General features: G+C 39.8%; 1 protein-coding gene across 1 annotated transcript in view; it reads left to right on the top strand.

Annotated features, from left to right (window-relative positions):
* The window catches only part of LOC122555067 (cilia and flagella-associated protein 47-like), a 497,478-nt gene that overhangs the window by 104,671 nt on the left and 374,124 nt on the right, over positions 1-18,683 (top strand). The window contains 4 exon segments of the mRNA XM_043700727.2: positions 7,726-7,891; positions 13,603-13,703; positions 13,794-13,956; positions 18,423-18,621. Of these exon segments, the coding sequence (XP_043556662.2) occupies positions 7,726-7,891; positions 13,603-13,703; positions 13,794-13,956; positions 18,423-18,621 (629 nt within the window).

Below are 18,683 nucleotides of genomic sequence, written 5' to 3'. Positions count from 1 at the left end.
TTACCTGTTAGGAAGGAGTAGACATTGTTATTCTCCCCAACTTCCTGAAAATATGATTGATATTTTCTTTTTATTGCCTTGTGAACTGGGAGGAGCAACACTCCTCCAATCCCCACAAGAAAGATTTGAACCTCTCAGGCTCCCTTTTAATCTGCCTTGATGTTGATTGCCTCCAGACACTTACCTTTGCTTAGTGCTCAGATTTCTGATTCCCAGCTACCACTCTGGCAAATTGGTGTCCTGGTCTCAGGACAACTAATATCTCCCACTTGATTAGGATAGGAAATGACACTGGAATTCTGCTGCAGAACTCCACATTCATATCCAAGTTGAAAGAAGAGCTTAGGGTTTCCAGTTATATGTGTACCTCTGTTGAAGCCACTTGAGGGCAGCAGTGGCTTACAGAACTTTACAAGAAGAGTGAAGTATTGAATAATGTGCAATTAAATATTTCAAAAATATGCTGATTGAAATTGTATTTCATTAAAAATATCAAATTGTTGATGCACTTTTTCATCGTCCTTGTGTGAGCATTTTGATCAGTATAAATGGATGAAAACAGATTGGTTTGTGATTGGATCATGTCTGACTCGTGAAGATTTTGAGGAGGTTGCTGAGATGTTGGATTGGGAATTGTCTGTAATTTATCCCATGTTGGCTTTCAGAATGTAAATGATAAGCTTTGTGCAACAAAATTGAAAAATCGAAGCATGTGGAATTAGAGGGAAGCTTGGGATAGGATTAGCAAATGTTCGGGAAATAGTAAAAGAAAGCCTAAGAATTAATTTAGTTGCTGGGACCCAGTGTGTGCAAATAATAATTCTTGTGCCTGATTGTGGAGGCTCATGCAGTACCTGAGAAATTGATGCTTGGTCTCATCGGCATACACAAGATTACCTGCCAGTGACATTTTTTTTCTCCTTGCATGACTCTTACCAGATCCAGTTAGTGGATTTTGGGCCAGCTGCTTTTCTAAGTAAGTCTCCAGGGAGATTGGGAAAGAGTTATGGAATGGGGACTGATTTCAGGCCAACTCTGGATCTTAGGAGAGCTATGCAGCTGGGATGAATCATCCTGCTGCTAGCTCCAAAGGAAAGTTACTTTAAGTTAGGCAATGTATCTGAAAAACCATGAACAGGACAGACCAAATATCAATATAAATTTCAGTGCAAGAGCCTGAAACATAAGTAAGGAGTCTAATGGCATATTGAAGGCTGCCAGACATCTGGCAAATGCCCTGAATTAATACATTACTCAGAGCACAGTGTACTTGTCATCCAAATCGGATCTTGTTTGCTCCATTTTACACCAAGTCATATGCTAGATTTCTGACAGAGCAACATAATTTTGCTTTTGGTGAAATTTCTTGCTGTTTAAAGAGCTCTATGCAAGTAATCCAGCTACTGAATTGTTTGTTCATGGCTGACGGGGGCACCTTCCATCCGTACAATGGCTCATTGGCACCCATGGTATGTGAAAATAGTTATTCAGTTCATCAAGCTGCTGGAGAGTTTTACTTTCCTAATCAAATGAGCAAATCACTTAATTATCTGGAACTACTGTATCTTCAGAAATCTTTTCTCTTATACTAAATGACAAAAATGGTTGTTCACTTTCTAACTAAAGCTTCCATTTCTTGAATGCATCTACATACTGAATGACTATTTCCTTAATGGATGTTTTGTCATCCCATTACATGCTCGGAATGAATGGGGTTGTAGATAAATGTACGTCTGCTCCAGACCAAATGATTCCCACCTCAATCAACATTTGGATTTGCCTTTGATGCTTTTGGGGAAGCCCTCCCAGAGAAATGAGGTTCCAATTCATAGTCATTGGCTGTTTTTTGCTGATGCTGTAGCTAATACTGTTTCATTCTAATTCAAATTTGCAGATGTTCTGTGCACTCTCTGACCCACCAACGTGCCCACATCTGAGGAAATGGCTGTAGGTTCATAGCAGGCTACAGTGGGCTTAGCACTCAGTTGGGTTTATCAGTCAAAATCAACATTTCTGGATCTGACTGGAGAATAGTGCAGCTTCTCCTGATAGATTATCACAGATCCTCTATTCCTGATGAAGGGCTTTTGCCCGAAATGTCAATTTTCCTGCTCCTCGGATGCTGCCTGACAAGCATCTGCAGTTCTTGTTTTTACCTGGGTATCACAGAACCCTGCCCAACCCCTCAATGTGATTTGTAAGTGCTCCTTCAAGTTGCCAGTGACATGCACATCCTTTCAGTTTACTAAAAATTATTGAGTCTGCAGTTCACAGCTGCAAAAGGGGTGTAACCAATGATATATTTCGAGGGCCAACAAATAGATTACTATTCCTACTCATCTGAACAGGTAACAGGTCAGAACTTGTTGATCCTTTATGTGCAAACCATGATTAACCTGATACATGTGGTAATTGAGCATCCGCATATTAAATCTCAGTGTGTAGGTTGAATTGACCATATGATCTAGACCTGCCCCTGCTGCTTAAGCATATACTAATATAGTTATTCATTCAGGGCATCAGTTAGCAACATTCATCAAAAAAAAGACTGATGTATGGCTGATGTACAGTGCCAATCATAGGAACAGTTAACATCATGCAGGTCAGTACAAAATCCCCAGCATCTTCGTTTTTTGACTTTGAAACAGGTATGGCAATTTGGCTGATGGCAAGGGATATTACCTCCAGATACCATTGCTAAACACCCTTGTGTAACCTACCTCTCTCAAGCAGTACAGATAGACTAAAGGCTTTGAATGAACTTTTGCAGCAGAAATTCAGATGGGAGGTCCTTGCAATATTGTGGTTATATATATTAAGGTGTCACATATCATTGTGGTCTGCTGCATATTGTACCGCACTGCATTTAAATGATCCTTGCATTTACTGGGGGAAGAGCAAATGTATGGTCATCAGATTAGGAAGGAAGCTAAGCAGGAGGGAAGGCCACATCAACATATTACAGCCAGCGATAAGCAGTCCTGCTCAGTTCTCACACACTGCTCTGTAGTCAAGGTTTCACTTCATAACAGACCTTGTTTTATTCTTCTCTATTCCCATAAACCTGCAGTGCAGAACAGTCAAATCATTCAAACAATTTCCAATTCAATTGCATTCTGACTGTGCAGATTCAGAAGCTGTCTTTAACCACTTTGCTGACCAAAGTCCCAAAGGCCTTAACGATAATCAATTTGATGGCAACATGATAAATGCCTTCCATTCATTTCTCAAGCAGGTCAGCAGCCTGTCCAGGCGGCTGTTGCTGAGTGGTAACACTCTTGATTGTAAGTCAGACTCTTTTTTTTAAAAATGTTCACAGCAGATGGGCATCACTGACATTAGATTTTTGGGGTTTGAGGTCTTAGGTTCCCACTATGGTTTGTCAACCATTCTTAAGGAATTTTCAGATGGCTTCTTAAACTTGTTAGGAATCAGTTGTTTAGATGCAATACATTAGTTAAGTATATGCAATAAGTATTCCAACTATGTTAATTTAGGATGTTGATGCCAGAAGGTGAACACTGCTGTTCTCATTGAAGTTGTAAAGACAGCGTCCTGTTCTCTAGACAAAATTCTTCCCTGGGTTTTCCCTCAACTTCCATCTTCTATTTGGAAAAAAGAGTTCCCAGGTGAGGACCTTCTAGGATTTACACATGGCTTCATGAGGGATTCTTTGTTATCAGGCATTTTAGATTTGATCAAGACACCCAATGTCAGGAACGGAGATCCATTGCAAGTCATCCCATTGACCTAACCTCCAACCCACCTGATCCCACAGACCTGCAACCTCCATTCCAAGATCCAAAAATCGCCTTCAAGAATATCGTATTAGTCCATTCCATTTCCACCAGTGTAACATATCTAAACTACTGCCCCTGCAAGGACATTCTGATCAGAGCTACCATCTGACCATGAGCACTTGTTGATATACAATGTTTCTAGGGGCTGGGAGTTTACTGTCAAAGCTGGTCAGTTAGACTCGAAACATCAGCTCTTTTCTCTCCTTACAGATGCTGCCAGACCTGCTGAGAATTTTCAGCATTTTCTCTTTTGGTTTCAGATTCCAGCATCCGCAGTAATTTGCTTTTATTAGGTTACATTCTTTGTCAGCTTATAGGATGTCGTGGCCTTGGTGGTCTATATTGTCACCTTCCTTCTGTCTTGTTTATTAGAAGTTGTTTAAGTTTGGTGAAAGCAAGTAACTGCTCATGTAGTAAATAAGATTTCATGCTACATAGGAAGTACTGAAGAAATTCAGTTTTAAAGCAACCCCAATGTCTAAAACTGGCCTGGTTGGAATTTGTTGCCTATCTATAATTGTCCTTGACAAGGTGGTAGTGAGAGTCTGACAACAATGAATCCAGCAGGGATCCAGAATTGCCAAGGCACCAGGCTGAAGGTGGATGAAGGTGGTTTTTGGATCATGGGATTGAGGTTGCAGGACTATGGGATCAGGTGGGTGGGAGGCCAGGACTATGGGATGACTCACAATGGATCTCCATTCTTGATGTTTGATTCCAAAGAATCCCTCAAGAGGCCTTGGGCAAATCCTAGAATGTTTGCTAAACATATATCCAAGGGCATGGGAAAACCATGCATCATCCATTTAATCTTTGTGCTACCTTGAACACATGGTGAATTTGGGGATGATTTGTGGGTTATTAATGAACCTAATGGACTACCCATTGGTGCAACCAGGAATATCGTATTAGTCTCTTCCATTTCCAGTTTAATCAGGGGAGGTTTTTTTGCTGCGAAGAGACTGATGACAATCACCTGATGAAGGAGCGGCGCTCCGAAAGCTAGTGTTCTTCCAATTAAACCTGTTGGACTATAACCTGGTGTTGTGTGATTTTTAACTTTATATACCCCAGTCCAACACCGGCATTACCAAACCAAGTTAATTGAAAACAGTGAAGACAAGCACCAAATTATAGCCACGATGCAGAGACAAGAGTCCTCACTAGGAAGCTATCCTTGCATCAGCCTTACTCTGAAGATTTTTTTCTCTTGCTTTTTGTATCCAATATTTTCAGATCCTTTTGGCTTTCTTCTCATCACAAATTTGATTACATTTGATTGGGCTGATTGTTACGACACGGGGTAAACCCTCCTGCTTAATTCAAACCAGCAACACAGAAAAGATTTATCTTGTGCAGTAATCTGTGAAAATTCGAGAGGCCAAGAACTATTTAAAGTAAAAATTAACAACTTTATTTCTTAAAGTATAACAGTGAATAATTAACTAACAACTATTTTGCAATTCCTTCCTCTAACTTATCTTTTACCTTCTTCTTCTACAATACTCATCCAATAAAAACCCCTGATTAAGATTTACCAAACATTCAAGTTTTCAAAACCAACCAGCTGTTGAATCTTGTATTTGGGTCTTCCTATGCCTTCTTTTCTTATTGGGGATTATGCTTCACAGGTCATGGATTGATAAAGGTACCTTTAAGAGAGCTATTTTTCAGGCAATCTCTACATGTTGGTGGCATGGCAATTCTCCACCCAACTGTTCATGTTTTTCCTGTGTTATACCCCCAAAGCATTGGGTTGTGTCATTGGCTTTTAAGATTGTCAAAATACTAAATTCAGTGTTGTGGTTCTGTTCGCTGAGCTGGGAATTTGTGTTGCAGATGTTTTGTCCCCTGTCTAGGTGACATCCTCAGTGCTTGGGAGCCTCCTGTGAAGCGCCTCTGTGATGTTTCCTCTGGCATTTATAGTGGTTTGTCTCTGCTGCTTCCGGTTGTCAGTTCCAGCTGTCCGCTGCAGTGGCCGGTATATTGGGTTTGTTGATAGAATCTGTGGATGAGTGCCATGCCTCTAGGAATTCCCTGGCTGTTCTCTGTTTGGCTTGTCCCATAATAGTAGTGTTGTCCCAGTCGAACTCATGTTGCTTGTCATCTGCGTGTGTGGCTACTAAGGATAGCTGGTCGTGTCGTTTCGTGGCTAGTTGGTGTTCATGGATACGGATCGTTAGCTGTCTTCCTGTTTGCCCTATGTAGTGGTTTGTGCAGTCCTTGCATGGGATTTTGTATACTACGTTGGTTTTGCTCATGCTGGGTATCGGGTCCTTTGTCCTGGTGAGTTGTTGTCTGATAGTGGCTTTTGGTTTGTGTGCTGTTATGAGTCCTACAGGTCGTAGTAGTCTGGCTGTCAGTTCAGAAATGTTCTTGATGTATGGTATCGTGGCTAGTCCTTTGGGTTGTGGCATGTCCTCCTTCCATTGTCTTTCCCTTAGGCATCTGTTGATGAAATTGCGGGGGTATCTGTTTTTGGCGAATACATTGTAGAGGTGTTCTTCTTCCTCTTTTTGCAGTTCTGGTGTGCTGCAGTGTGTTGTGGCCCTTTTGAACAGTGTCTTGATGCAACTTCTTTTGTGTGTGTTGGGGTGGTTGCTTTCGTAGTTCAGGACTTGGTCTGTGTGTGTGGTTTTCCTGTATACCTTTGTGGTGAATTCTCCATTCGATGTTCTCTGTACCATCATGTCTAGGAATGGGAGTTGGTTATCCTTTTGTTCCTCTCTAGTGAATCGGATTCCTGTGAGTGTGGCATTGATGATCCAGTGTGTGTTTTCTATTTCTGTGTTTTTAATGATTACAAAGGTGTCATCTACATATGTGACCCAGATGTTTGGGTTAAATTTGCCACAACCCAAAGGACTAGCCACGTTACCATACATAAAGAACATTTCTGAACTGACAGCCAGACTACTACGACCACTAGGAGTCATAACAGCACACAAACCAACAGCCACTCTCAGACAACATCTCACCAGGACAAAGGACCCGATACCCAGCATGAGCAAAACCAATGTAGTGTACAAAATCCCATGCAAGGACTGCACAAAAACACTACATAGGACAAACAGGAAGACAGCTAACGATCCATATCCATGAACACCAACCAACCACGAAACAACACGACCAGCTATCCTTAGTAGCCACACACGCAGATGACAAGCAACATGAGTTCAACTGGGACAACACTACTATTATAGGACAAGCCAAACAGAGAACAGCCAGGGAATTCCTAGAGGCATGGCACTCATCCACAGATTCTATCAACAAACACATCGACCTGGACCCAATATACCGGCCACTGCAGCGGACAGCTGGAACTGACAACCAGAAGCGGCAGAGACAAACCACTATAAATGCCGGAGGAAACATCACAGAAGCGCTTCACAGGAGGCTCCCAAGCACTGAGGATGTCACCTAGACAGGGGACGAAACATCTGCAACACAAATTCCCAGCTCGGCAAACAGAACCACAACAACGAGCACCCGAGCTACAAATCTTCTCACAAACTTTGAACTAAATCCTGGATGGGAATTTAGTATTTTTCAGGTTATAATTTAAACTGATTGGTCTAATTCAATCCATTTTTGTCTCCAAGCAACCAGTTACCCTAGCTACCCCAGTAGCTGGACCACATGTTACATTGTATGTTATTCAGAACACTTGGTGTTGTCAGGTAGTTCTGCTAACTTTTAACTCTGTTAAAAGCATAGTACACCCACATCTTCATAACACTGATAAATAGGAGATGTATATGTTTATGATTTTGCCAGGAACTTAGTGGGACTTCATCTTGGCCAAATGGTGCACTGTTCAGTCTAGTCTGGGTATATTTTATTGGTTGCTTCCTGAGCAGAAATATCACTCCAGATTTTCTAGAACATTTTAAGAAATATGTAATAATAATATTTCTTGCCTTAGGTGGCATCCTATGACTTTAATCTACCCGTCATTATCAATGGCAGTGTGACACCATCTCCTCCTCCAAGTTCTATACCACCTGATCCTTATGATGAAATATCTATAGGTTCCTCTGAAGTACAATTGCTGAATTCTGCTACTCCATCTCGCAGAGTGCAAGCTACCGGTAAGTTCAGTGGAAAGAGAAAATGCCAATGCAAGCATTTTTAAAAAATAGCTTCCAAGTGTGAATGTCTCTAGATGTCTATACCATAACATGAAATTTGAACGTGCTGTTTTGCTTCAAAAACATAAAGAAATTTCAGTATGCTTCAAAGGCTATCTTGGGAACCAACCTGGATTACCTTAAGAAGGGATTTGTTATGTTAAAGTGAGTCCATGGATTTACATACAAGCATACAAAAAGATAGGTGAGAAAAATCCATCTGTCCTATTCAGTCCAGTGTGAAAACTAATTATTAAGAAATCAAATCCTTTGCAGTAGTTTTCCTAGAAACTGAAACTAAATTCAAAGATCTGTAACTACCAGAATCAAATTTGTTTCCTTGTTCCCAGAGCAAGAGATTACATCTGTTTTCCTCAAATTCATGGAAAATAACACTGGTTCGAATAGGTAAACTGGCAGCTTATGTACTGTTTCTCTCATGCTTTCCCTTAGATATAGAAACAGCCAGTAAGTGTATTAACAGGCATCTCAAACTTGCTTTTCCCTGCATTTGGCTGTTCCAAATCAAATTCTTTAAAGTTTGGATTGTTAAAAATGTGCCTTATATCAATAGACCTAATCTCTAAATTGGCTGTATCATAACTATTCTTGCTCCTACTATTGCACTGGAAGCTATAAGTATGCTCAGAATCCCTTCAAAACAGCTCTATAACCCAACTCCCTTGAACCACTTTAGCTACTTCTGATAATCACTAAATCTCTCTGTTCTTGCAGTAAAGTCCATACTTACTCTTTCACATGGAAACTTGCCTGCCAACTATTTTATAATCCCATCTATTTTGGATTCCCTTGTATCCTTGCAAGCACACTTCTGATTCATTTATTTTCCAAATTATTACATCAGAGTTCTTGATGGAATCGATATCTGTTAATACACTATTTTCTTCATTCATTCCTTACTGTTAATATATAAAATTAGATTTTTTTGACTGTGTGTTTTATGTCTTTTATAAAGTATACTTTATTGATCCTTGACATTGAAACGCCATAAAATTCCCTCCTATCAGCTGCCTTGTATTCCCTTGACCTAATTTACCATATCCTGTTCTGTGAATAATGAGACATCCTGTACAGATAACCTTGCTATGGTTTGCTTTCCATTTGCTTTCCATCCTCTGTTGTCCTTCCGAAGGTGGAGATGGGCTTTCTTCCTTGATCCCTGAGGTGAATACAGTTATTTCTATAATGCTATTAGATCAGGTGTTCTCGAAACTTATCCCTGCAATGATGAAGGAACAGCGATCTACATCCAAGTCAGGATAGTGTGTGACTTTGAAAGGAACTTACAGGTGAAAGTATTCTCACACACCTGCTAGTGTCAAGCATTTGAATATTATTGTAGGTGTGTCTATCCAGGCAAGTATCGAGTATTCCATGACAATGCTGTGTTATGCCATTTGCATAATCAGGAATTGCATTTGTTGCTGCAAAATACTCAGCCTCTGATCTGTTTTAGGTAGCCAAGGTACTTAAGTAACTTGTCCACTTGAATTTTGTTTGTCAGTACTAACCTCTAGAATGTTAATGGTGGACATCTTAGTGGTTAATGTCATTAAATGTAAAATGGAGTTGGTAGGATTTATCGTTTGAAATCGTCTTTGCTAGGTACTTCTGTAAACATATGCACATGTGAAAAGGAGCAGGAGTAGGCCATCTATTCTCTAGTCTGTTGCATCATTCTACGATATTTTGACTGATATGATTGTGGCCTCAGCTCTATATTCTCACCTACACCCAATAACCATTAACTCCCTTGTTAGTCAAGATTGAGTCTACCTCTACCTTAAAAATGTTTATATGATTCCACCTGCACCGTTATCTGGAGAGTTCCAAAGATTGATGATCCGTGAGAAAGACATGCCGTCTTTACAATACAGAAGAGTTTTTCCCAGACTGGTTCAAAGAAAGATTTTTTGACAAAACATTTCTGAACCACCCTTGATTTCTTCTTAGGAATGTAATCCTGATCTCCAAATCTTTGTGTGTGTATGAAGCATTGAATATCCCTTTACACCAATGTAGAATCCCTCTGTAGTTTAAATGTGCTTCTCTGCTATGTAACAAACTCCATAATGACAGTAATTCAATGTAAAAACAAGCATTTCGAGTCATAGAGATATACAGCACAGAAAGAGACCCTTTGGTCCAACTCGTTCATGTTGAGCAGATATCCTAAATCAATCTAGTCCAATTTGCCAGCATTTCTTCAAAGTATTGTAACACTGTATCATTCATTGAAAAAAGTAAACTGAACTTAAAGTAAATAGTGTCCATTTCCTTCTACTAATATACTACATTTTGATCAACTCCAATTTAAAAAGATGTTTTGAATATTTGTACAATTTTAAAATTTATCCCAATTATCTATATCTTGGCTGGTGACTGTTCAGCATTAACTGAGCATCAAATGTGGATTTTTTCTGATCCATACATTTAATATTGTAACAGCCAAGCTTGGAGAAAATACATTGCCTCTCCCTTGTCCTACTACTCTACTGTTTACAAGATAAATTTATTCGTTTTACCCAGTTATCGATATGGCTAATTACAGTATATACTTTTTCTCTATTAGTTGTTACAATAGGTTTTCCAATTCATTACGGTTTCAGCTGGAATACCCCAAGCTGTTAAACTCTTGGGTATGGAGGGATGAACTGGCTCCCCTTCTTTATTCATCCACCCTCTTGGCTGATTTCGACATAGATAGTTTAAAAAGGTTCCCTTCCTTTGTCAATGCCTTTCTCCCAGACCAAAATGAACACCCATATTATTTTAGAGTTCCAAGTCATCATGTAACATCGTTGAGAGTAAAACAGACATCAACCAGGTTTCTTTATTAACAACAAGATTATCGATTTATTATTACATATATTAATCTAATATGTTATCCGTTGATTATTTGACTCCTCATTCCTGTTCCTTGGATGCTGCCGGACCTGCTGCACTTTTCCAGCAACACATTTTCAGCTCGTATTTGACAAGGATATAAAGCTGATTGACACAATTTAAAATATGAATACATAAATATTTATTCTTCCTTCTAAATTATCCAACTCACCAATTAAACAAAAAATAAAGAAACTTCCTCAGCAGAGAATATGCTTGAACCCGGGATTTTGAGATGCTGAGAAAATATCTTCTCAGGGAGAAAAGCTGTTTCAGTTGTTCAGCTTTTACATGGGATGCTTGAGAATCTCTGGAAGGCCATAGGCACATAACTTCCAGTAAGTTCAAACAATTAGCTGAATGTCTGACCTTATTTGAAGGAAAAGGAGTTATTTTTCCTTTTGAAAATAATTCCCTGTACCTCGCAGCTATCTTGTTCAGCTCCTCCACACTCTTAGTTATGGTTGTACTTGGCCTCGCAGTTTGTCATATTCCTGGTCATGGCCTTTTCTTTATGATGATCTTTGGTACCCTGCTAAGTCCCTATTGGTTTACCTTGCAACTCTTAGCAAGCTGTAAAGGATGTGCCCAGCCTTGTATCAATGGAAACACTTTGTCTGTTGGACATCAAGTCCAATCTCAGCACTTTCCTTTCTGGCATGAGGAGAAGATCTTGCAGTATTCCCTGCTGTGCCTTCTCATCCCTGGATACTTGCCTTCTTTTCACCCTCCCACCTTGCATCCCTCTTTGGTTGGTAAGCATGACAGAGAAAGGGTTTGTGTACAAACTAATAATCATCAGTCATCTCCATTGACTGTTGATCTTTTCTGATTTTCTTTTGTGTTCCCATTAATGGAGGGAGTGAAGTTTTAAATGCTTCCATGAGAAATATTTCCCCAAGGATCTTGTGTGAAGTTTCTACTTTTAAGGTCCACATCCAGTGATCAAAGTATTTTTTTAATCCTTTCAAATGCTAAGTAAGTCTACTCAGACTACTTCTGAATGGTCTGAAAATTCTGCCTGTAAGTCTCCTGAACTAATCCAGAATAGCCTTTTTTTTCATCTCATAATCTGTTGAAGCTTCTGCAGAAAGCATGGCATAAACGTCATGAACTTGTCATTCAATGGCTTTGTGAAAGTAGTGTCCAGCTTTATTTTGGTCACCTCAGCTGTTTAGCCATCATTTCAAAGGAATAGTAACTGCATCCCCATTTATCCAACATTCCGACTTCTTAAATGCTATTTTTCCTTTTATTCTCTGTAGTGCTCTTTCTTTATCCACAGGTTCAAATGTTCTCATTTTTACTTCTCTTTCCTGTTTATGGGTCCTTTTTAAAATTCCTCTTCTTTTTCCAGCTGCTTCACCTACATCTCAATTCTAACTGATTCAACTGACTTACTATTTGGTTTCCCTTTTTCCCTTTTTCAATTTCAGATGCCCTACGATTACCTCAATTATACCAGCTTTCTCGTGCTCTTCTTTGAACTGCAACTTCAACTTTGCTGCCAGTGATGTTAGTTTAACTTTGGTTAATTTTTGTAAATCCCTCAAGGAACTTTCTTCCTTTCCAGAAAGGCTGGAGCAACTTAAAGAATGGTTTAATAAGCTTCACAAGTTCCCAAGAAATCTTGCATTACAATAAATCCACTTTGAATTGCACATTACTGAGTTTGGTTATGCTGTATGAACCCCAATTTTATGTAGCAACTGAGGTTGCATGCCTTTGTCTCTCTCGTTCTCTTTCTTATCCCACTGCTGCATTGGTCACACCATATTCTTAAATGTTTTGCCGAGATATCAACTTTGCTAATTATTTTGTTTATTTACATCAGGTTCAGAGTGAAAAGATCCATCAATCAAATTTCTTTAATTAAAAACAAAATTATTAATTTATTGTTTCAACTCGATATATCAATGAATATGCAAAGCTAATTAACACACTTTTGAAATAGAAAAGTACAAATATTTACACTTCTAAACAACCCAACATGCACATGTATGCACACACGCATACACAAACCAGTTAAAGGAAGAGGAATTAAACTTTCTCACAGATTAACTTTGAAAAAATCTTTGGCCAAACAATTATTCATTTTCAGGAATAAAATATGAAATGTGCATATAATTTTGAGTCTGGAATTCTTGCACATGTAGACAGATGTCACGAGACACAGGTGTTTACCTTAGATTATGCATTTGTCCTTGGAATCCCTTTACCCACAATACTTTCAGGAGATATCAAGAGGAAGTCTTCTTGATTCTCGTCAGGGTGAATGGCTGTTTCAGTTTGCAACTCCCTCAGAGAACTTTGCATATCTCAGAAAGGTGGCAAAGGCTGAGCTGTGGGCATTTTGTCATTATAAACACCTCAGCTGAACTTCAAACAATTTTGAAATAACACTATTAACTCAGCTGTTTGCTAATATCATGTGATTTCCAACAAGTTTATTTTTAAAATGTGTGCTAAGAGGGAGCCTTTAAAAAATAAATCAGGTCCGTGTACTTCCTCAGTATTTAAAATGAATTAATTTTCACAATCTATTAAATATGAATAATCAAAAATATTAATAATGGAAATGTTTTTGCAACAATGTTTAATTGATTCATTAAGGATTGTTATTTATTTAGCTATTTTCTACTTTTTCATATGCAGTATTTACTTATATATACACTTTCTTTTGCATTTGTTAAACTGCTAAATTGGTTTTCTTTCTTGCCTCTAAAACGGATGATCAATTAGCACATTGAACTTTTATCTTTCAGTACTTTATCCACCACTTGAACTCTCAGATACCAAGTTGGAATTCTCACTTCTGCCAGGATACAATGATATGGGTGCTGTTGTAGCTGATCCATTTGTAAAAGTACAGTATATCATGATTACTATGAACATTTTCTTGTTTTATTTTGCTTTCATAACCATGAAGATAATTTTCTTTTGTAATTTGTTTTAGAAAGTTGAGATACACAACACTTCCTCCAAAGAAATAAAGTGGTTGTTTGATTTGGACAGTCAACAAAATTCTACCCTTGAAGATGGCACTTTTAGAATCTTTAATTACTTTGGAAATATTAAACCAGGTGAAAGGCATTGCATTACAATTGGTTTTTGCACAAGTAAGTTTTTACATTTAAAAATTTTCTGTAGTAGCTATCAACAAGATATATTTGGACTTTAGCTGGTGCTGATGGGTCAATTCTCTTGCACAATTACCTGATACAATTTCAAAACCTGTTGGACTATAACCTGGTGTTGTGTGATTTTTAACTTTGTACACCCCAGTTCAACACCGACATCTCCAAATCACAATTTCAAAGATAGTTGTTTCAGTAAGTTTTCATTGAATATGAATTCATCCATTTGATCTATTTTATTTATCTTGAGGAAAACTTTATATTTTGCATTTAAATAGTTGTTTTGCAGACCTTGTAGTTGGCGAGACAGCTTGTTTGCAATGCAGAGTGATGCCAACAGCATATGTTCAATTCCCACTCTGGCTCAGGATAATATGAAGGTCCCAGTTTCTTGACTTCACCCTAACCTGAAGTGCGATAACTCTCCGATTAAAATCATAACCAGTCATCTCTCTCTAATGAGAGAGTAGTCCTATGGTCCTTTGGGACTATGGTGAATTTATTGATCTAGTGGTATGAAGTTTGCTGCTTTAAGACAAACTAAACCGTTAGGTGCTCACAAAAAATACCACCTGGTGGAGAAGAGTACTTACCATCATCACAGTTTCAAAATTCTACCATATCCAATATTAAATGACAAAGAAAATACTGACTGACGAAGAGTTGAATGTCTTTCAATATTGTAGCATCTTTCGTCATTTTCAGTACACTGTATAAACAATATACCTGCAATATATCACAAATTGTGGTATCAGGTATTGTCTATAAGTTTAATATGTCTACCTCCATCAGGAATATGTTACTGAAAATATTTTACACATATCAATCCCCTCCTATCTGTTTTAATTCAGCAAGAATGCATTTACTTTTGTTTTAGTTTTCATAATTTAGAGCCATAAATTCTAGAACACCTTTTGTTAGTCTCTGAACTTTCTCCATGTGGAATTGATGACTTGATTATAGGGGCATGAGATTGTGCTCCATAATTCTGCTGCAAACTATGGAAGCCCTGAAGTACAAAATGCTGTGCACTATACTTCTAGTCAGGACTAGTGTAGCCCGCAGTGTGTCCTATACAAGTATGGTATGAGCACCAGGAGCATTTAATGCCTGCAGAATTGTGACATCAATCAACCATTTCAGTTGATTTGACATGTCTTTGAAACGTGTGCTGCATGTGTCCACTGAATTTTATTCGGTCTCAGCTCAACATGCTTTTAGCTGCAAAAGGAATTCATCCACAGACCTCAATGTTTGGTTGAATTATTTTTTTGACTCCTGATGTTGAAATGCTTGTGAAGGAATTATGGAATATTTTGAAGGTGTTACATTAACTGGACTTGTTGCTACATCCATACAGGGAGGGCAGGAAATTTGTTAACGTTTAAGGGAAAGCTAAAATAGCCATTATTGCTGTTCATGTTTCAGTCTGCAACATGATAGACAAATGATACAGAAACTGCAGATAGGCAAAGCTGGACATGAGAGAGGCTTCTCTACAAAAGGCCTTACTCACTGAGGGTTTTCAGGGTCTGCTGCTCCCAGCTTCACCCCATTTAAGAACTTGAGGACCTGAGATTCAGTAAGGTGGTAGTCACAAAGCTCCTGTCTCCTTCAACAGCATCTGTAGTCTCACACTAGGGTAATGTTCTGAAGGTATGGATTCACATCTCACCATTGCAGCTCATGGAACTTAAATTTAATTCATAAATTTGGAATATAAAGCTATTCCCAGTAAGAGTGGCTATGACAATTGCCATTGAATGTTATTAAGGCTACTTGATTCAGTAGTTTCTTTTTAGGGAAATAAATCTGCCATCCTTATCTAATGAGAGTCCTCATCCTAAATAACTTTTCCTTTAACTCCTCCCATTTCCTTCAAAACAAGGGGGTGGCCATGGGTACTCAGATGGGCCCCAGCTACATTTGTCTCTTTATCAGCTATATTGAATAGTCTCTCTTCAGCACTTACACAGGCACTGTGCCCCAACTCTTCCGCTGTTACATTGTTGACTGCATCGGTGCAGCGTCCTGCACCCAGGCTGAAATGGAGCAGTTCATCAATTTCGCCCACAAATTCACTTGGTCCATCTCTGACATCTCCCTCCTCTTTCTTGACCTCACCACTTCCATCTCCGGCAATAGTCTCCAGATGGATGTCTACTATAAACCTACAGACTCACATAACTACCTGGACTATACTCCTCCCACCCAGTATCCTGCAAGAACTCCCAATTCCTCTGCCTCCGCCACATCTACTTGGATGGGGAGACATTCCACTCCCAAGCATCCAAGATGTCCACCTATTTTGAACAACATGCTTTTCCTTCCCCTGTCACCCAAACAGCCCTACGCTGCACCACCTCCATTCCCTGTTCCACTGATCGAACACCCCACGAACTCAAGAAGGACAGAGTCCCCCTTGTCCTTCCAGTCTCCACATCCAACACATCATCCTCAAACACTTCTACCTCCAAGAACCTCTTCTCCTCCCTACCCCTCTCAGCCCACCCCTTCCAACCTAGTTTACTGCATCAGGTACTCCTGATGTGGTCTTCTATACATAGGGGAGACTGAACGTAAACTTAGGGAACGGCTTATTGAGCATCACAGCTGGGTGCACAGGGGCCAATCGGACATCTCAGTCACTGCCCATTTCAATTCCCCCAACCACTCCCTTTCCGACATGACCATCCTTGACCTCCTCCATTGCCAAAACAATCGCAGCGTCTATTGGAGGAACAACACCTTACCTTCTGCCTGGGCACTCTACAGCCCAGAGGATTTAACATTGAGTTCTCCAATTTCAAATAACCTCCCTCCCCATCCCCCGACTCCCTTCCCAGTCCCTTCCCCTTCTGCCACTGCTCCCTGCCACCAACCAGATTGATTCCTCCCATTGAGCCTCAACCAGGTCATACCCTCTACCCGTCTTTAACTATCCTTACTTCATCATCCTGCCCCCACCTCACCCTTTATCTGCAGCTACCCCCACTCCCTCCCCCAGTCCTGGCTTGCTGTGTTCTTCCAGCCTCCTGCCTGTCTACTTTGGATTCCAGCATCTACAGTTTTTTTTAAATCTCTAATCCTTATCTAATCTGACCTAAACATGACTTATAGTCATTTCTGAAATGGCCTGCATGTCACTCAGTTATGAATAGGCAACAATTCGACACTCCATGACAGAAGTAAAAGAACTAACAGCTGTGCTGGAGAAGCACAGCAGTTCAGGCAGCATCCGAGGAGCAGGAAAATCGACATTTTGGGCAAAAGGCATCCAGTCTCCCCAATGTAGAGGAGACCATCCAAGTTTTACCTGCACACCCACCAATATAATTTATTGTATCCGTTGCTCCCGATGCGGTCTCCTGTACATTGGGGAGACTGGAAGCCTCCTAGCAGAGCGCTTGAGGGAACATCTCTGGGACTTGCGCGCCAATCAACCACACCGCCCTGTGGCCGAACATTTCAACTCCCCCTCCCACTCTGCCGAGGACATGGAGGTCCTGGGCCTCCTCCACCGCCGCTCCCTCACCACCCGACGCCTGGAGGAAGAACGCCTCATCTTCTGCCTCGGAACACTTCAACCCCAGGGCATCAATGTAGACTTCAGCAGTTTCCTCATTTCCCCTTCCCCCACCTCGCCCCAGTTCCAAACTTCCAGCTTAGCACTGTCCCCATGACTTGTCCTACCTGCCTATCTTCCTTTCCACCTATCCACTCCACCCTCCTCTCTGACCTATCACCTTCATCCCACCCCCATTCACCTATTGCACTCTTTACTACCTTCCCCCATCCTCCTCTCATTTATCTCTCCACCCTTCAGGCACTCTGCCTGTATTCCTGATGAAGGGCTTTTGCCCGAAACGTCGATTTTCCTGCTCCTCAGATGCTGCCTGAACTGCTGTGCTTTTCCAGCACCGCTCTAATCCAGAATCTGGTTTCCAGCATCTGCAGTCATTGTTTTTACCCTGTTTTTACCTAGCTGTGCTGGAGAGTTCATTGAAATTCTTTTGAGTGAGGTAAACAAATTAAAGTAATCCAAGTAGATTATATCTACTGGATGACCTTCATTTATTTACCTCATTCAAAAGAATTTCAATGAAAATTGACATAGTCACTCTTACTGGGAATAGGCCTTATATTCCAAATTTATTAATTGCGTATAAGTTTCATGAGCTGCAATGGTGAGATTTTAACACATATCCCCAGAACCATTAGTGTAATACATTAGGTTATTCATCTAGTGACATTGCCACTATGCTACCATCACTCCCTACAGCTAAATTGAATTTAACTTTCACTCTGTAATCACCTGATATTTTGAATAAATTTTAAAGTTTGCGAATCGCTCTGTGGAGAGTGATGTTAAGAGTGTGGTGGTTGGCGTTGTACTTTAAGGACCCACAAATATTTGTACATTATTTCTGTGCTTGTCTACTTTTCAGAGTGCCCAGGCAAATACAGATGTGAAATACCTATGTTTATTAATGAGGACAGAATTAGCCCATATCGAGTAATTACTTTGATTGGTGTTATACACATCCCAAAATTGTTCATCGATCCCCCCTTTGTGATCTTGAACCCAGTTCCTCTGGGCACGGAGATATCGGCAACAGTCCAAATTACTTGTTTGGACTATCTAAGGTTGGATTTAAATTTATATTCCTTTAATTTGTTCAACTTTGAGCATGAATCTAAGCATGATT

This window comes from Chiloscyllium plagiosum, unplaced genomic scaffold, assembly GCF_037043375.1.
Source record: "Chiloscyllium plagiosum isolate Xiang-an unplaced genomic scaffold, Cpla_swu_hap1 HiC_scaffold_12, whole genome shotgun sequence".
Lineage (NCBI taxonomy): Eukaryota > Metazoa > Chordata > Chondrichthyes > Orectolobiformes > Hemiscylliidae > Chiloscyllium > Chiloscyllium plagiosum.
This window is presented reverse-complemented; position numbering and strand designations above follow the sequence as displayed.